Source organism: Gadus morhua, chromosome 15 (genome assembly GCF_902167405.1).
Source record: "Gadus morhua chromosome 15, gadMor3.0, whole genome shotgun sequence".
NCBI classification, from domain to species: Eukaryota; Metazoa; Chordata; class Actinopteri; order Gadiformes; family Gadidae; genus Gadus; species Gadus morhua.
Genome location: NC_044062.1, coordinates 24,337,028 through 24,353,579, shown reverse-complemented (window position 1 = coordinate 24,353,579; position 16,552 = coordinate 24,337,028). Strand labels below are relative to the sequence as shown.

General features: G+C 42.3%; 2 protein-coding genes across 5 annotated transcripts in view; one reads left to right on the top strand and one right to left on the bottom strand.

Annotated features, from left to right (window-relative positions):
• The first annotated feature begins 419 nt into the window (after positions 1 to 419).
• Positions 420 to 15,784, top strand: ppp4r3b (protein phosphatase 4, regulatory subunit 3B). The gene is made up of 16 exons (XM_030379960.1): positions 420 to 863; positions 1,319 to 1,374; positions 1,594 to 1,692; positions 1,857 to 2,480; positions 3,323 to 3,400; positions 4,197 to 4,313; positions 4,995 to 5,111; positions 6,212 to 6,343; positions 6,633 to 6,735; positions 6,839 to 6,880; positions 8,712 to 8,870; positions 9,098 to 9,267; positions 9,361 to 9,500; positions 13,011 to 13,159; positions 13,682 to 13,824; positions 13,908 to 15,784. The coding sequence occupies exons 1-16, from the start codon at positions 722 to 724 to the stop codon at positions 14,010 to 14,012; spliced, it is 2,376 nt and encodes a 791-aa protein (XP_030235820.1). The 5' UTR covers positions 420 to 721; the 3' UTR covers positions 14,013 to 15,784.
• Positions 14,575 to 16,552, bottom strand: part of cfap36 (cilia and flagella associated protein 36) — a 37,175-nt gene continuing 35,197 nt past the window's right edge. For 3 of the 4 annotated variants that reach the window (XM_030379963.1, XM_030379965.1, XM_030379966.1), the window contains one exon: positions 15,914 to 16,400. In XM_030379963.1, the coding sequence (XP_030235823.1) occupies positions 16,317 to 16,400 (84 nt within the window). In that variant the 3' untranslated portion in view covers positions 15,914 to 16,316. Of the gene's footprint in view, positions 16,401 to 16,552 lie in introns of all 4 variants that reach the window. The other variant, XM_030379964.1, reaches the window with a different exon arrangement.

Genomic DNA, 16,552 nt, shown 5'->3' with positions numbered 1-16,552 from the left:
AATTTCCTCAACCAAACAATTGAGGCTTAGGCCAAACAATGTAGAGGGGTCCAGGGGTTGAGCCTGAAGACCATCCTGATTATGTGACCTCACATAATCAGGATGGTCTTTCGCCCTGATAGATGGGAAACTACTGATTTGTTGCTAATAACTCATGGAACTGATTGAATGATCAAAATCACACCAATACAAAGTAGGTTGACATGTTTTATTTTTAAAGGGGTGCCTCCTGGTGGCTTCGGGCACCTTAGCAGTTCTGAAGTCATCCATAGTAATACTTGCATAGGCCTACATATATATTGATTTTTTTCGTTACCTATTAAATACGTTTTTCAGTAAATGCACTCAAATGCACGCAAATTATTTTCCGGACCTGAACCGATTTATTTTGAAGTCCGCGTTTCCAGGCCCCCGTAGCCCCTGAGGAGACCCCGCGGCGGCTGATTGACGTGAAGAAGTAAAGAACACAGATCGGGTTACAAGATGGCGCCCTGTGGACGGTAGCAGACGGGCCGTTGTAGTTGTTGTGTTCTCTGTCCATTTTTCTTTTGGATATTAGGTTTCCCGTGGGATAATTGAAAGGCCAGGCGGGATGAGTATGACATAGCCGTTGTGCTCTCTTGTTTGCTTCACTCTGGAACATGAAAGTAGGAAGTTGACCGTTCGAGGATAGAAAGCGGACAGTAGAAAGATAGCAGTTAGCTGTTAGCCCCGACTCACCATGTCGGACACTCGGCGGCGGGTGAAGGTATACACGCTAAATGAAGACCGACAGTGGGACGACCGGGGTACGGGGCACGTCTCGTCCACCTTCGTGGAGAGGCTAAAGGGGATCTCTTTATTAGTTCGAGCTGAATCCGACGGTAGGTAATGTTAGCATACAGCTAGGCTAACTTTAGCTTCATTGCGAACTATATTCTACAGACATTTATTGTTTATTTATTCTGCACATACTATGAACAGTCGATTAATACATACGTGTATACAATAAGCCAAATTCTTGACTGCTGAGTTTTGTCCACGGCCCATTCGATGGACAAATATGATGAAGTCTCATTATCTAAAGCTAAGCTAGCTAGCCTGGTCGACTGGTCTTCAACACTAGCTCGTATTCCTGTTCTAAGAGGGCCGCGAAATCTGGCTTCAACAAACCTGAACCCATCGCTTAACGTGCACATTATGTCCATAGACCCAGACTCCCGGCTGTTTTCCAAAATGGTGTTCAACTTGTAGAGATCTGATAATCATCACGTTATGTTAATGTTATTTACCTTGTTCTATAGGTGCTATCGTCAACTAATTTTACTTTGTCTTTTAGGTTCACTTCTTTTGGAATCCAAAATAAGTCCAAATACTGCTTATCAGAAACAACAAGTAAGTCCAATGCGCTATGTGCCGATGGAAACATGGGCCGGGCTGTCCGCTTATCCATTATTGCATTTGTTTGTATTATTACATGGTTGTTAATGTTATAGCTACTTATTTTCCAGTTGCAGTAAAATCTTATATGGACAATCCACAATTCTGAAGATAACCCCACATTCAATTATAGCTTAATCTGTTTTATTTATTCAATCTATATATTTCTTTAAGGACACGCTGATTGTATGGTCTGAAGCAGAGAATTATGACCTTGCTCTGAGCTTCCAGGAAAAGGCTGGCTGTGATGAAATCTGGGAGAAGATTTGCCAGGTATTGCATACTAAAGTCAAACTCAAGTACGACCAATTAAATGTTTCCACGTAATGCACATTGGAAGATAAGCTTTGGTACTGGAATCATCTTCAGATTACATAATTGAAAATGTATCCATTCATTGGCGCATCAGCTTTGAGTCTGTCCTTTCACCTCGACAGGTACAGGGGAAGGACCCCGCCTTGGAGATCACCCAGGACCCCATAGACGAGTCTGAAGAGGAACGCTTGGAGGAGCTGCCGGAGACCAGCCATCTGGTGGAGCTACCTCATTGTGAGCTGAGCAGGCTGGAAGAGATGGCGGACCTGGTCACCTCTGTCCTCTCCTCTCCCATCCGCAGGGAGAAGCTGGCACTGGCCCTGATGAGTGAGGGCTACATCAAGAAGCTCCTGGGCCTCTTCCAGGTTTGTGAGGACTTGGACAACAGAGAAGGCTTGCACCACCTGTACGAGATTGTACGTGGTGTGCTATTCCTTAACAAAGCAGCTCTATTTGAGGTGATGTTCTCAGACGACTGTATCATGGACGTGGTTGGTTGTCTGGAGTACGACCCGGCGCTCGTCCAGCCTAAGCGCCACAGAGAATTCCTCACCAAGACGGCCAAGTTCAAGGAGGTGATTCCCATCACAGACTCTGAGCTGCGGCAGAAGATCCACCAGACGTACCGGGTGCAGTATATCCAGGACATCATTCTACCCACGCCCTCGGTCTTTGAGGAGAATTTCCTCTCCACTCTCACTTCCTTTATCTTTTTCAACAAGGTGGAGATTGTCAGCATGTTGCAGGTAAGCAAGCTACTACTCGACCTTACATATTGAGCCATGTTCATTTTGAGTGGTTGAAAGTGTTTCTCGACTGTCACTTATACATTTCTGTACCTTTTTTTTATAATGGCATAATGCGTGTGTTTACCTCAGGTCAATCTATTTAATAAAGTTGTATTTATAATAAATATCAATATATTTGCTATTTATTTCATACAGTGTACCGTTTTCTCATTTCAGAATTGCATTACAACCCAATTAAGCACAATCATCTTTTTACTATTTTACCCTTTTTTTGGTCAATTCAGGCATTTAAAGATTAATTGTCGACTCCTTAATGAGTCATATTATTTACATCAAGTCTGAATCAATGTCCATTGTTAACCATGTTCTGGATGTATACAATCATTGTGTCTGTAACCTTTGTGATTTATTGTGGTAAGTGGTGTTGGGTTAATCGAAGCTATTGCACGCATATAAATATTTGTAAAAAGAAAAGATGTTTATATTCTAAATTAACTTTCTACCATAACTGTACTGTGAACTTAGTTTCTGTTTTGGTGAAATGTGTTAACAAATATTGAAATTATACGTTCCCTTCAAAGCTGTCAAGTTTAATAACCCCTCCATAAACAAATTAACTTGATCAAATGAAGGGTTTTTAGCTCATAGTGTGAACTGTTTGGCATTGCTTGTAATTGTATTATTTCTGTGCAGTCATACTTTAATAAAACCTTTCTAGGTGGCTGCCCAGTATTTGGAAATTGACATTCATCTGTGCAATGATATTCCAGCATCAAATGATTTATATATTTGAACATGTCAAATAAGTCCTGGTCAATAACCTGGTTTTGTTCTGTCAGGAGGATGAGAAGTTCTTAACCGAAGTCTTCGCTCAGCTCACGGATGAAGCAACAGAGGCCAGCAAAAGAAGAGAGCTTGTGAGTACAACAATCCTCGTGTGTGTGTGTGTGTGTGTGTTTATTAGTGGTGGGCAGTATCGGCGTTGACGTGAAACTTTTATCGGGCGATAAAAAAAATAAAGTCGTCGTCAATCTATTTTCAAATTAATTCCAAAATTAATCTATTTTAAAAAAAATAATCTATGCCCACCACTAATATATATATATATATTTATTTATTTATTTTAGTGCTGTCAGGCGATTAAAATATTTAATCACATTAATGTCATAGTTAACTCACGAGCAATCGCAATTCTTTTTTCTAAATGTTTTTTTATTGATAGCAACATTGGCATATACTGATCAAAACAGGACGATACAAAAAAAAAATGCCTATAGTGCAATATGTTGGTATGTTCATCGTTTAGATGAACATACCAACATACTGCCTTGAACATAGCAGTCAGGCTACTGCTTCTTTGTTTTGAGCCAAAGAAACAAAAAAAATAATTGCTTAATCGTGCGATAAAGAGATTAACGCCGTTAAAATTGGTTTGCGTTAACGCCGTTAATAACGCGTTTAACAGAGAGAGAGAGAGAGAGAGAGAGAGAGATGGTTCTTCTAATATTGACTCTTCTTCTTTACTCAGCCAAGCACTTTTGAAAGTAATTAGCTCTTGGATTATAAAAAATAAATAATAATCTTAGTCTTAACTGCATCATGCTGTAACAAGATTAAGAGGACACACAGGAGTAGGGATGAGCACTTGTTTGTTCTCATTCAAAGACTTGACCACGGCATCATTTGAATGTTTCTTTCTTCTCTCCTTTCCAGGTAAATTTCTTCAAAGAATTTTGTGCTTTTTCGCAAACGTTGCAACCGCAAAACAGGGATGCCTTCTTCAAGACTCTGGCAAATCTAGGCATTCTACCTGCTCTTGAAATAGTCATGGTACGTCACAACAAATATTTTCTACTGCTATTGAAATGAAGTGTCTTTTAATTTTTTTCATTTTTATATAAATGTCGGCTTATGTAAATCTGGGCTGTTAGAAGGCTTCCAGCTATAGACATGTGCCGTGTTCCAATATCCATACTATCCATACTAACTAGCCTAATTTTGAGTACGTAGGGCGTTCCGATTCAGATCGGGCAAAAATAAGTATACTGAAAGGACCCGGATAGTGTACTCAAAACGGTCAAATCGCAAGTGTGTGGCGATGTACACTTTTCGTACTAAACGGCAGCCATCTTAGCTACGTAGCGAAAGAGGGCGGAGCCAGGCTGAGCCATAGTCGGCGCATTTTCCACATAGCCTGCATTAATGGAGTCATTTTGTAGTTTTTATAGCTGCTAGGCCTAAAGAGTTCACCGTTCAAAGCGGGATTTTTATTGCGGGGGAGGAGCTGCGGCGGCAGTCGTGAGCGTAATTTCCGGTTACTGCACCACAGAGTATTCGATTTGGAGCAACACTGACATCGGAAAATTAGCGCACTTAGTGACTGCGGATAGTGTACTTTGTTTAAGTGTTCCCATGGAAGTATGGATATCGGAACACGGCAATGGTGTCCCATTTCTGGTTCAATTTGGGTCCTCTTCAATAGATGCTATACTAACATGTATATTTTCTCAGGGAATGGATGACCTGCAGGTGAGGGCCGCGGCAACTGACATCTTCTCCTATTTGGTGGAGTTCAGTCCCTCCATGGTCCGCGAGTTTGTCATGCAGGAGCCCCAGCAGACCGATGACGTAAGCAACATGGCCATCTGCTTTCATAAAAATGGGTTTATTTTATAAAATTGTCTTTGTTTACACATATTACCTTTTTTATTCCGTGTTCTTGGGTCTGCATCTTGGAAGGAACCGATATGTTGTTTCATACTGATGTGATGCAGCTATTGCCCAGATCCAAACAAATTTCTCCCCTGGGAGACACAATAAATTGACTTGACTTGATATGGTTTTACAAGCAGCTAAAATGATGTGTCGCGTCCTGTCTTTTAATGGATACAATGTTGTCATTACTGGAATCGCTCTACCAAATGAAAAGGAACTTACTCTGCTGTAGAGTGCGGCTGAGTCAGCACTGATGGCTTGAGGGTGTTTGATCTGTGGTGTTTAAGGGACGTTCCTCCGGCACAGCCACCTTTTTTATTAACTCTGTTTCATCAAAGTCTGACCAGTGTCCCAAGGTGTCAAATTTACCAAAATCGAAGCAATCAGAATATACTGCAGTGCAAGTACATTATTGTCCATTCACTACAACCCCCATTGTGCATTGAATGGCGAGCGTGAGTTGAGCCTGACTTCAGAAACTGGTTTCATCCGGGTGGGTGAGCACTCCGAGAGACAGATGTATGCTAGGATACTTTTGTTTCATATATATTCCTTATCCTGGGAGCATGTGGATAATGTCATGCAGTCTCATCCTAGAAACTGTTCAACCAGGCCTTGTTGTACAGAATATCGAGTGGCAGATGCGTGGAACTATTCACGCATCTGCGTGATCCACAATTTTTTTTAGGCAATATTTAGTTGTCATATCAATGCCCAAATCTTAAAGAAAGCCTCCAGTAAAGATTCAGTCAAACATGGTGTTGAAACTTGCTCCCTGAATACACTTAATTGCTGGCCTCCCTTAATCCTGTCCTCGTTATTAAATACATGGTTTTAGAGTTGATAACAGAGATCGGACCTTGGATCATATCGTCTTGTATCATAGACTGCTCTGTAGCGTCCTCCACACCATTCTGTGCTATTGTATTTTGTATGATGTCTGGGTATGAACTTTGGAGTGAGGGGGGCATGATGTGTGGGTCTGTCTCGTGACTGTGGTCTCTGCTCCCCAGGACGTGCTGCTGATCAACGTGGTTATCAAACAGATGATTTGTGACTCTGACCCGGAGCTAGGAGGTGCTGTTCAGTTAATGGGCCTTCTCAGGACTCTGATCGACCCTGAAAACATGCTTGCCCCCATCAATGTGAGGAACACCAGTGTACATGGTGCCCTTTTCATAACCTACCATTTGTTACTCACCCATTCACAACTCGCACATTAACATTTATGTTGACCTGCATTCGTCTCTAAGATGTCTCAAACTTAATGAAGAAGGCTTGATGGGGCATCTTTCCTCCCCCAGTAGGTGGGAGGAATAAATGCATTGCAACTAAAAAACTTAGCCATTTCTTGTAATAGGGTACATGATTTACCCATTTTAATGTAATTATTGTAAAATGTACACATTCTCAAATCCTCAATTTTTCTCCCAGAAAACGGAGAAGACAGAGTTTCTGAGTTTCTTCTACAAGTATTGCATGCATGTTCTCACGGCGCCTCTGCTGGCCAACACCGCCCATGATAAGGACTCCAAAGGTGAGGCGACTGGGGCGGGCCCCTATTGCTGCCATCTTACACTTTGCCCTCCATCCATTTGTTGTTGTTTCTCTACACATAGTAATGAGCTGCATGTTCACAGATCTACTGGAGAGTCCAGTGAAGATCAACCCGGTGTGTCCAGGTAGGTGCTGGAACGCAGCGGCCCTAATCTCACATAATGCACCTATGCCTAATGAATACTACCACAGACTCTTTATATGATGCTAGGTACTGACAATAGGGCCGTCAACTGAACCAAAGAATCTTATTTGAATATTTATGAGAAAAATATACATTAAATAAAAAACATTTTTAGGCAAAAGCAATATTAAAGTAACCAGGGGCTGCTTAATCCAAGCTATAGCAAGAAGTAGCTCTATGACGTGGTAAAGTAGCCTGGGATCATGGAGGTGGTCTTCAACACGAACATCTGACATGAATCAGGCAGAAATCATCTTCACAGACGATTTATGAAGTTTCCTCCACCTAACATTTATTCAAGTTGTCTTTTTATAGTGGAATGGCCATAAGTTACAATGTCAATTAATTACCATGAGAGGAGTCCACTAAACAAACGGATACAGTTACATGGGGAATGAAGTCGTAGCCCAGCCCTGTTTCATTGGACAAAACATTCCTACTAACATGAGGTTTATTAGCACGTTAAATGTTGTTTTTATATAGTTAGCTTACACATACAGTATTTCCCCCTTTTGGCTATTCTACAACTTGTTATAAATTGTGAAGAAATGGGCGGTGTATTCTTGCAATGGAATTGTTCAGCCCCCTATAGAGCCGTTGCTTGGTCAGTATTTCTACGCATTGTCAGATTTACAAAGCACCCTTCACGAATCAATAGCCATACTTAAATGAAATTAAACCTGAGACGACTCGGGTTTCAGGTTTCCGATAGCTAAATTTCGCTATTCAGAACTGTATCCTAAATTAAGGGACCTTGCCTAAAAATAACTTTATTGTTTGCCCCTTCCCTTATCAGCTGGTCCTTTGCTCATCGCTTAATGGAGGACTAATCCTTGCAGCCTGTTATGCATAAGTTCTGACCAAGTCATTTGATGGGGCAAAGGGCATTCTATGAGTGCTGATAGAGTCTAACAGCACTGGGACTTTTAACTATGACTATCACTCCGCTTTACAGGTTTTCTAATAACTGTTAATGTTATTTATGCTCTTTATGTAGCTTAGAATGCAACAAACTTTGCACTGCAAAGATTAACATGTTTCCAGACATAACATTTGAGTTGGAATTCCGAATGGTACGAAAAGTAGCAAGCTAGTGTGTTTATGTGTTGCTTGACAACAGTTCAGTCCCAGTCCAGTTGTGGATCTATTTGTGTTGGCGGAGCCAAATAAATCATTAAATAGACAAACCAATCGTAATCTGTTTTTGCTTATTACTGTTGACTAATAGATGGTGTTTGAGGTCGTGCTGTGGTACTGAATAGCAGCATGGCTGTGATTATCTACGGTCTCGTACCTACGACCGAATCGAAGCCTTGCTGATACATTTACATTTAGGTGATATTCAGTACAGCAGCACTCCCTCTCCTGTGCTATTGCTTAATTAAATAAAATCTCCATTAGTCCGACTAAAGCTTTGCCCATATCTTATCCATATCATCTTGCCCGCTCAGGCTGCGCTGCGCAGCAGGGATGTATTTAAAAGGTCCATTGTTTGTATGCATATGATCATCTATCACAACCCTTTATTATGTGACCACATTTTTGTTCTCTAGTGTCCAGAGAGATTCGAGTCTCAGAGCAGTCAAGTCTCGAATAAGTACAGATTCAAAGCTGGGGAGCAAAGTCCCAGTTTGCAATATTCACTCCAAGTCTCTTGGGCCGTTAATCATACATATTCAGATATTAATTATAAGATAATCTAGCAATTTGAATGTAATTTATTTTCCTATTCAAGAACATTTGATTTGAAATTATCTATCTTTTCTGGACAGACAACTTCCAGACGGCTCAGCTGTTGGCGTTGATCCTGGAGCTGTTGACCTTCTGCGTGGAGCACCACACGTACCACATCAAGACCTACATCATGAACAAGGACCTACTCAGGAGAGTGCTGCTGCTCATGAACTCCAAGCACACCTTCCTGGCGCTCTGTGAGTACACGCACGTCTCCATGGTAGAATCTCTTCTGTTCTCTTGGAAACTACAACTCCAGGGATTTTAGCCATCATTCAGTAAAGGAAACACTACTGAATTAGGGGCCAAATCCACTTCAGGCAAATTGTAGCCATGATCCAGCTGCATCATGATATGTGCAGTATTCAAGTTCAAACCGGTTTAATTTGAAGCAGCCACAGATGACTGTCGTCTGTTACCACAGGTGCTCTGCGGTTCATGCGTAGGATCATTGGGCTGAAGGATGAATATTACAACCGCTACATCATCAAGGGAAACCTGTTTGAGCCGGTTATCAACGCTCTGCTGGACAATGGCACCAGATACAACCTACTCAACTCCGCCGTCATAGAGCTTTTTGAATTTATCAAAGTGGTGAGTTTTCGTTGTTCTCTCCTTGGGGCAGCTCGGTTCGTCATGCTGGCGTGCCTTATGCTTTCCTCACGCGTTGCTTTTGTTTTTCTTCAGGAGGATGTTAAGTCCCTCATAGCCCACATCGTGGACAACTTCTACAAAGCACTGGAATCCATTGAGTATGTCCAGACCTTTAAGGGTCTGAAAGGTCGGTATGAGCAGGAGAAGGACCGACAAAGCCAAAGGCTCAACAGGTGAGTCCTGATTGGCTCAACCCGATGCAACACATTTACATCATCACTTGTGGCAATCTTGAAGGCTTAATCTCACCATGCCTTTGCTATGTTTGTTAGTAGAGTGCTGCATGCAGTGCTCAACTATACTGCCCTACAAAGGCAAAGTGCAGTAACTACGCCAACATTGAAACTGAGAAAAATGCCTTCAAAGTATTCATACTGGCCGGCCAAACCTGTTTCAGGTACAATAGTGGTGATATTCTCAATTAATACCTTTTTATAGGAAGAAAAATAGTTTTTGTCTCAAGACAAAGAAGGTGTTATAAAACCCATTTTCAGTCTGAACTCAATTTTGACAAAATACGTAGTTAATGCACTTTGCCTTTGTAGGGCAGTATAGTTCTTCATAAGTTTTATTCTTTCTTTCTTTCTTTCTTTCTTTCTTTATTATTCTCTACAAACTTTGGGACCTATCTCCTTCCTCAATTTTTCACCTAGAGACTCCATTCAAATTTTAAAATATTCAGAATAGCTTGGAATCGCGTGCTTTTTTTCAAATTCTACTTTTCAAATATTATCTATTGACTTATTAACTTTTGTCCTGGGCATAATGTACATTTCACGATTACTCGTTCCAATAATTTCTTGGAGGGAATAGTAATGGCTATTAGGGCTGCAACAACGAATCGATAAAATCGATAAAAATCGATTACTAAATGCGTTGGCAACGAATTTGGTCGTTGATTCGTTGTGTCGCGCGATAAATAAGTTACTCGTAGGCGCAGCACTGTTTACAGCGGGGTCATCCCTATGTTCCCCGGGTCCTATGTTCCCCGGGTCCTATGTTCCCCGGGTCCTATGTTCCCCGTTTTTCCCAAAAGGGTCCTATGTTCCCCTGTAGCCATACATACCGGGGAGCATAGGACCCTTTTTGGGAAAATCAATCAATCTTCAAAAATATTTAAACTTTGACGCGACATTCGCGTGATGACAGCCAATCGGCGTTCAACAGCGTGGCCACTGAGTGACATGTGTAACGTAACAGCCAATCAGCGTTCAACCGGCCAACTCAGTGCAGCGCAGCCCGGGGTGAACTGCAGCATGGAGGAGAAAGTGATTGTTGCCGTTTGCGACTCCCGGAGCTCTTTATATAATAGTATATAATATAATATGATTGTATAATAACATTACGGCCAATAATACCACGGGAGCTCTCTTAGGGTTTGGGCTTCTCGGGGTTTGTTTACCGGAGTATGAATAGACTGCGTCAGGTTCTCCGACGTCTCTCCCTCTTCCACCAAAGTTAAAGACATCCAATGGTAGTTATCTCTGCTGGAATTTGGCAGTAATGGTGGAAAAAGTAACGGACCGGGGAACATGGGACCCTTTTTTAAAAAAAAGGGTTCTATGTTCCCTGGTCACATGCATATCGGGGAACATAGGACCCCTTTTGGGAAAAGCGGGGAACATAGGACCCTTTTTTAAAAAAAAGGGTTCTATGTTCCCCGCTTTTGTGCCCCGGTCTCATACAAAGAGGGGAACATACGACCCGGGGAACATATGCCGCGTTTCCACTGCAGGGTGCGGAACGGATCGGATCGCAACGGTGCGGTAGGGAGGGGGCGGTATAGCCCAGCTCAGTTCCGAGGTCACGTTTCCACTGCCGAGAGTACCCTTTGTGGTAGAACGGATGTCGATCGCCGCGGCATCTACGTAAACATCGTAAACGACGTCTTCCTCCCCAAGAATGCAGACGAACGTCTCCACCTCCTTGTTCGCCCAAGCAAGCGTTTTACGCGACATGTTAATTGTAAAGAATAATACCTCGTGGCTACTGTTTGTTTGTTTTTATCCCCGCGTCACCCGGAAGTGATGATTCTGTCGACCAATCAACGGAGGGGATGTGTAGCTAGAATTTCCCGCGACCCTTTCAGGCGTCTGGTCTCGTTTTCGGTACCCCAACGGAGGAGTCCCGAGAACGAGGCCAGAACGGGTACGGCAAAGTCCGGGTCACGCCCACTTTTGGCGGTGGAAACGCGACCCGATCCGCACCTCTGTGATCCGATCCGTTCCGCACCCTGCAGTGGAAACGCGCCAATAGACGCGCTCCCTTTACAGCCAGCCGCCGACATGTTGGATCATGGTTCATGCATGCCCACATCGAGCTTTAGTGTGAGCGACCACAGCTTGTATTTTGGTCATATCTTAACACCGGACTGTAGGCCTACATAAAAGTGTTGTACCTTCACTGTCTTTGGGTTAAAAAAACTCCTTCAACTCAGTATCCGTCTAGTAGTCCAACCGAAAACTGTCAGCTGCTGCTGCTGCAGACGTTGTGCATACGGGCTCGGAGTCGGCACCGCGTGCATCAACAGTCATTCAAAGCAGCGGTAGTAATCACACAACCGGACGCCGGTGTAGAAAGTCCCGTCAGTTAAAAGTAGTGATGCAGTTTTTAAATCCATGTTAAAATTGGCAGGATATAGAGGTAGTTAGCTTAAAAAAAAAAACTGACCAATGGTCACAAACAGTGATAAATGTGATGTGTTCAGGTCGGCTCAGTAATATGGTTGATGCGTTCAAATGCAACAGAAAAAAAATAATAATAATTGAGATTTTGGTGAAAACTTGTTTTCCCAGTAATATAAAATAGATGGTAAAGATAGAATTATGACCTGTTTAATGTCCTATCTTGAACTATCATCATCTTATCAGCAATTAAAGCAATATTACAAGTTCTATTTCAAGGAGTCTCAAATGGTATCAATAGGTTTGACCGGTTAACCATGGACATCCCTTGTATACATATAAAAGTATATCATACATTGTATGTTTTTTCTTTGTGTTATCCCAGTTATGTTTTTTTTAATTGTTTTATTATTTAATATTACTTTTAATAGTTCCGGGACGTTGGAGCAATAACCTGGTGTTTTTACACTTCAGTCTGCACTGTGAATTTGAAGTAATGTTCAGTTTTTGAATAAAGATGCGGCAATTACAAATGTTTTTTTTTTTTATCCGATTCATCGATTATTCGAAAAAAGAATCGACCGATTAATCGATTATTAAAATAATCGTTAGTTGCAGCCCTAATGGCTATACCTCCATTCAAAGAAGGCTATTTCTGGATTATTTGGGCTTGCCATTCCTGCGTCTCATTGACCCATTTGTGTCGTTGTGTGTCCGACTCTGCGTGCTTTCGAATGTGTAAACACCCGCCGAACTCTACATCTGATTGGCTTTCCGTGAAATGGTACTCTACCTCAGCCAATCTTCATCATTAATGCGATTGTCTCGTACCCGATAACCAAGGAAGAACAGTATAGAGATAAAGAGTATTAACGATCTTATTTATAACGTCGTTATTCCCATCACTTATCAAGAGAGAAGCGGTTGCAAAACGGAACATTGGCATATTTTATTTGTGTATTTTTCGGGAGTTACAGGGTGTCTAAAAGATCTACCAGTCGATCGTGAATGATGGGTTGGCGACCAATGGTTTAAACCTTTAATGTTTTTATTTAACAGGTACAGACGAGATGCCCGGTCGATGGATGAGGACGAGGAGATGTGGTTTAATGATGATGAAGATGACGAGGAAGGAGAGTCAGTTGAAAAGAATCGGACAGAAGATGACTTCTCGGACAGCTACGGCAAATACATGGAGGCCAAAAAAGGTAGGGTCCCAAACGAATCGCCCTAAGGCTGAGTCTTAATTGTGAAGAGTATTCTTATGAGCCCTACCTATTTAGGAATGGCCCTTTTACCGGAAGACCACATTAACACTTATTTAACATTGACGCAAGCTTAGTGACATCCCTCCCTATAGTAAAGCTATAGGGAGGGATTATTATTATAACGAAAACAGAACTAATGCGTTTACAAAGACGGAGGTCCTCATCTCAAGGCATTATCAAAATAAAGCATAAGGCGCTATGGCTTAACATGTGATCAGCAGGAACGGCAACGCAGGGACAAGAGAACGAGGTGGGCCCCATAATGCTAGTAAAGCTTAAGGTTTACCAGGTCTGGTTGCATACATTGACAGGTTTAGTTTAAGTTGGCAAAACGGATGAAGCTCACTTGGTTAATTCTGGGTCTGTATAGCTGCGTTCATAAGGCATGAGGTTCACCTGTGAGGTCCACCGCTGTGATGAAGGCCTCTGACTAAAACAGGAACATTATTCTCGGTCATCAAGGGGCTGCCAACGGGTCAAACGGTGCCAACAGCAATGGGAAGGCCGCTGCTGTCCCCCCGGCCCCCCCGGCGGCCACTCCATCGGTCAACACCGCTGCCTCGTCCGCCAAAACCACCGCCCTGCCCGCCACGCCGCTCGGCAAGGTGAGCCCCACTCAGAGCCCCTTGAGACAGGGTCCTAGTCCTTACAGGGGGGTCTAAAGACTAACATGTGGTTCTGTTATCAGACTGGCCTGGTTGGGCTGGTGGACTATCCAGACGATGAAGATGAAGACGAGGAGGACGAGGAGGAGGAGCAGTCTCCAAGGAAACGACCCCGTCTGGGATCTTAAGGAGTGTCCTGCTCCTTCTCTTTATTGGTGAACATGGATCCTCCCTTTTTACGCTCCTCCAGCCGTCTCATTTGTCCTGGGCCTGTGCCATCTGTCAGTCACTGTTCTGGTCCTGTTAAGGAGACGGTGGCTGACGCCCACTCTTCTCAACTACTCCCAAACTCCGTCCTCTTTCCCGTGGAAACAAGTGGAGACCCCCTCCTTCCCTAGAAAGCCAGAAAGACACACCACTCTTCTTCTATGACTCCTCCAGATGTGCTCCAGAGCAACGCACATCCCTGCCTTGTGTCCTCTGCTTTTAAACTTGGTTCCTCTCAGACCGCCTGGCTACCCCATGGACCAACCTTTGTGGTTTTCTGTTCTGCACTGTTGATAGCAACAGGGACAAGGAAGCGGCTGCACTACAACTCCAAACCCCCTAGCTTTTTCTTGAGTCCTGTGAGGAAGCCGGAACACAGCCAGCGTAGGATCAGCAGGCCAGTCAGGCTAGCGGGACTAGCCGTTGTAGCGCTTGACTTGGCTGAACACGCCTCTGAACTCTTTGGAAACGGATGGGTCTGGGCTACGTAGAAAACGGAAGCCAAACGCTATAGGACAGGATCATACATTACAAATACAGCCAACACAAGGCATTAGAGGAGCAGGACTCTACTGTTTGAAGCCAGGGTGACTGGTCAAGTTGCATACAAAACCATGTTCTGACACCAGACTGCGTTAGCAAGAAATCTTGTATTTCATGAATTTCTTAAGTACTGTACAGAATTGTTTATTTTGTCTTATTTTTAACCATTTACCCCTGATGTGATTTTTAAAAGGGGAGAGATTTACCTACCTGCTGGTGTAATTCATTTTTCTTTTTGTGGTTGCACAAACGGTTGGGCTCAGTTTATCCTTTTTAATCCATTGGTTTGATTTATTGTACAATGAAAAACAAGTTGCAAATGCTGGTTTTAAAAGTATGTATTTCAACTGCAGTAAAGTCATTTATTGCAACCAACCCTTTGAGGACGACTGGAGTTGTGAAGGTAAAATCAGAGCACCTTTTTTTTTGAAAGACAAGATGAAGGCCCCTTACTTTAGTGCATGCTTGGTTTGTACGGTAATGGATTCCCTTTAGATTCCAACCTGGTTGTAGTACAGGGACCATCTCCCTGACGCCTCTGCTTTCTCTGCCATCATGACCCCTCTGGTCGGCCTTAACGGATTATTTTAATTAGATTTATAATGAACTTTTTAAGACGATCGTGATACAGCAGTTTTGGCAAACTGCATTTTATTCCCCTCGCTGGATGTAATTGAGATTTCTGAGTAGTATTTTATTTGAAACATTCCTATTGGGTAATCGTAGACTTCTGACAATGTCAAAAAGTGACACATTCCATGTCTCCACAGCTACATCATGAGAAGGGTGTATTGATGAGAATGTGGGAATCAAGAATAGAAGGGGTGTAGCTGCATCAACACAGATGCTTCGTACACCCCATATGTTCATACGTCTAGTTTCTGCCATGTTTTAAGTTCTTCAACCCCATTTAATTTAGCTACAATCCATTGTTAACATTTGTATGTATTTTAATTTTTTATCTAATTTTGCAAATTAAATGTGATCCTGGCAGTGTGTTGTGAAAGAAAAAACATTTCACATGATTCGGGGATAACACTTGTCGCCTAGGTTTAAACGTCTTTGTAAACTGCAGTTAATGTCCTTATCTTAGCCTCTCACTAAAATATTTGAACACAATTCTCTAAATAAAAGGATAGGGGTTTGCTAATTGATAGCAATTGTTACTTTGTAAAGAATGACATTACGTTTTTCGGAAGGAAATTCGATATAGAAGCAGATTTAGAACCAGCCCCACTGCCCCTTTCACTTCACAGGTCAATAGCTGAGAAACTCAGTGTTCGGTATAAAAGTGGATTTATTAAACGGCATACAACAAAGGATTCAAAAGGAAGATTCTATATATTTTTTCAGAATAAATACAATTGTAGAAATGTTATTTTGGCCCCAACAAAGACTTATTTACCTTATTTTCTTTCGCAGTGCAGATGACTAGTGAATGCAAGGTAAGTGTTGGTGATGAACAATAAAAAGATGGGGGTATGAGGGCACACATTAATCCATATGAACTCATTACATGCTATAGAAGAGAAGTATAGAAGTGCATACTTCTATACATGGACCCATCTGGCGTTTTGTATTGCTTTGATGACTGTCATAGGATTATTTTTGAGGAAGCCATGATGGGTAGGGTGTATAGTCATGTTATTGCAGGAAGGAAGAGTGATTGTGTTGTGGGGGTGTCATTTTTTAATGACTTCTTCTTTCAGCTTCTCAGCCAGGTGCTTCCTCTTCTGGAGTTTCTTCTTCTCCTCAGCAGAGACCTCCTTGAGAGAGGGATCGGTCAGTGGTTTAACAAGTCAGGACAAACCCCACAGGATGACATGCTCTAGCTTCTGAAAACAGTAGGTTCAGACCAAGGATTTATTATCAATGGTTTAATACATTTCTAAGTAAGCTGCAATATTCAAAATCTGAA

Bases quoted from the DNA above. Each gene is read 5' to 3' on its own strand.
- ppp4r3b (XM_030379960.1), top strand. From the start codon at position 722: ATGTCGGACACTCGGCGGCGGGTGAAGGTATACACGCTAAATGAAGAC. The intron at 6,344-6,632 runs GTGAGGAACACC...TTTTTCTCCCAG, and splicing joins ACATGCTTGCCCCCATCAAT to AAAACGGAGAAGACAGAGTT. The intron at 9,268-9,360 runs GTGAGTTTTCGT...GTTTTTCTTCAG, and splicing joins TTTTTGAATTTATCAAAGTG to GAGGATGTTAAGTCCCTCAT.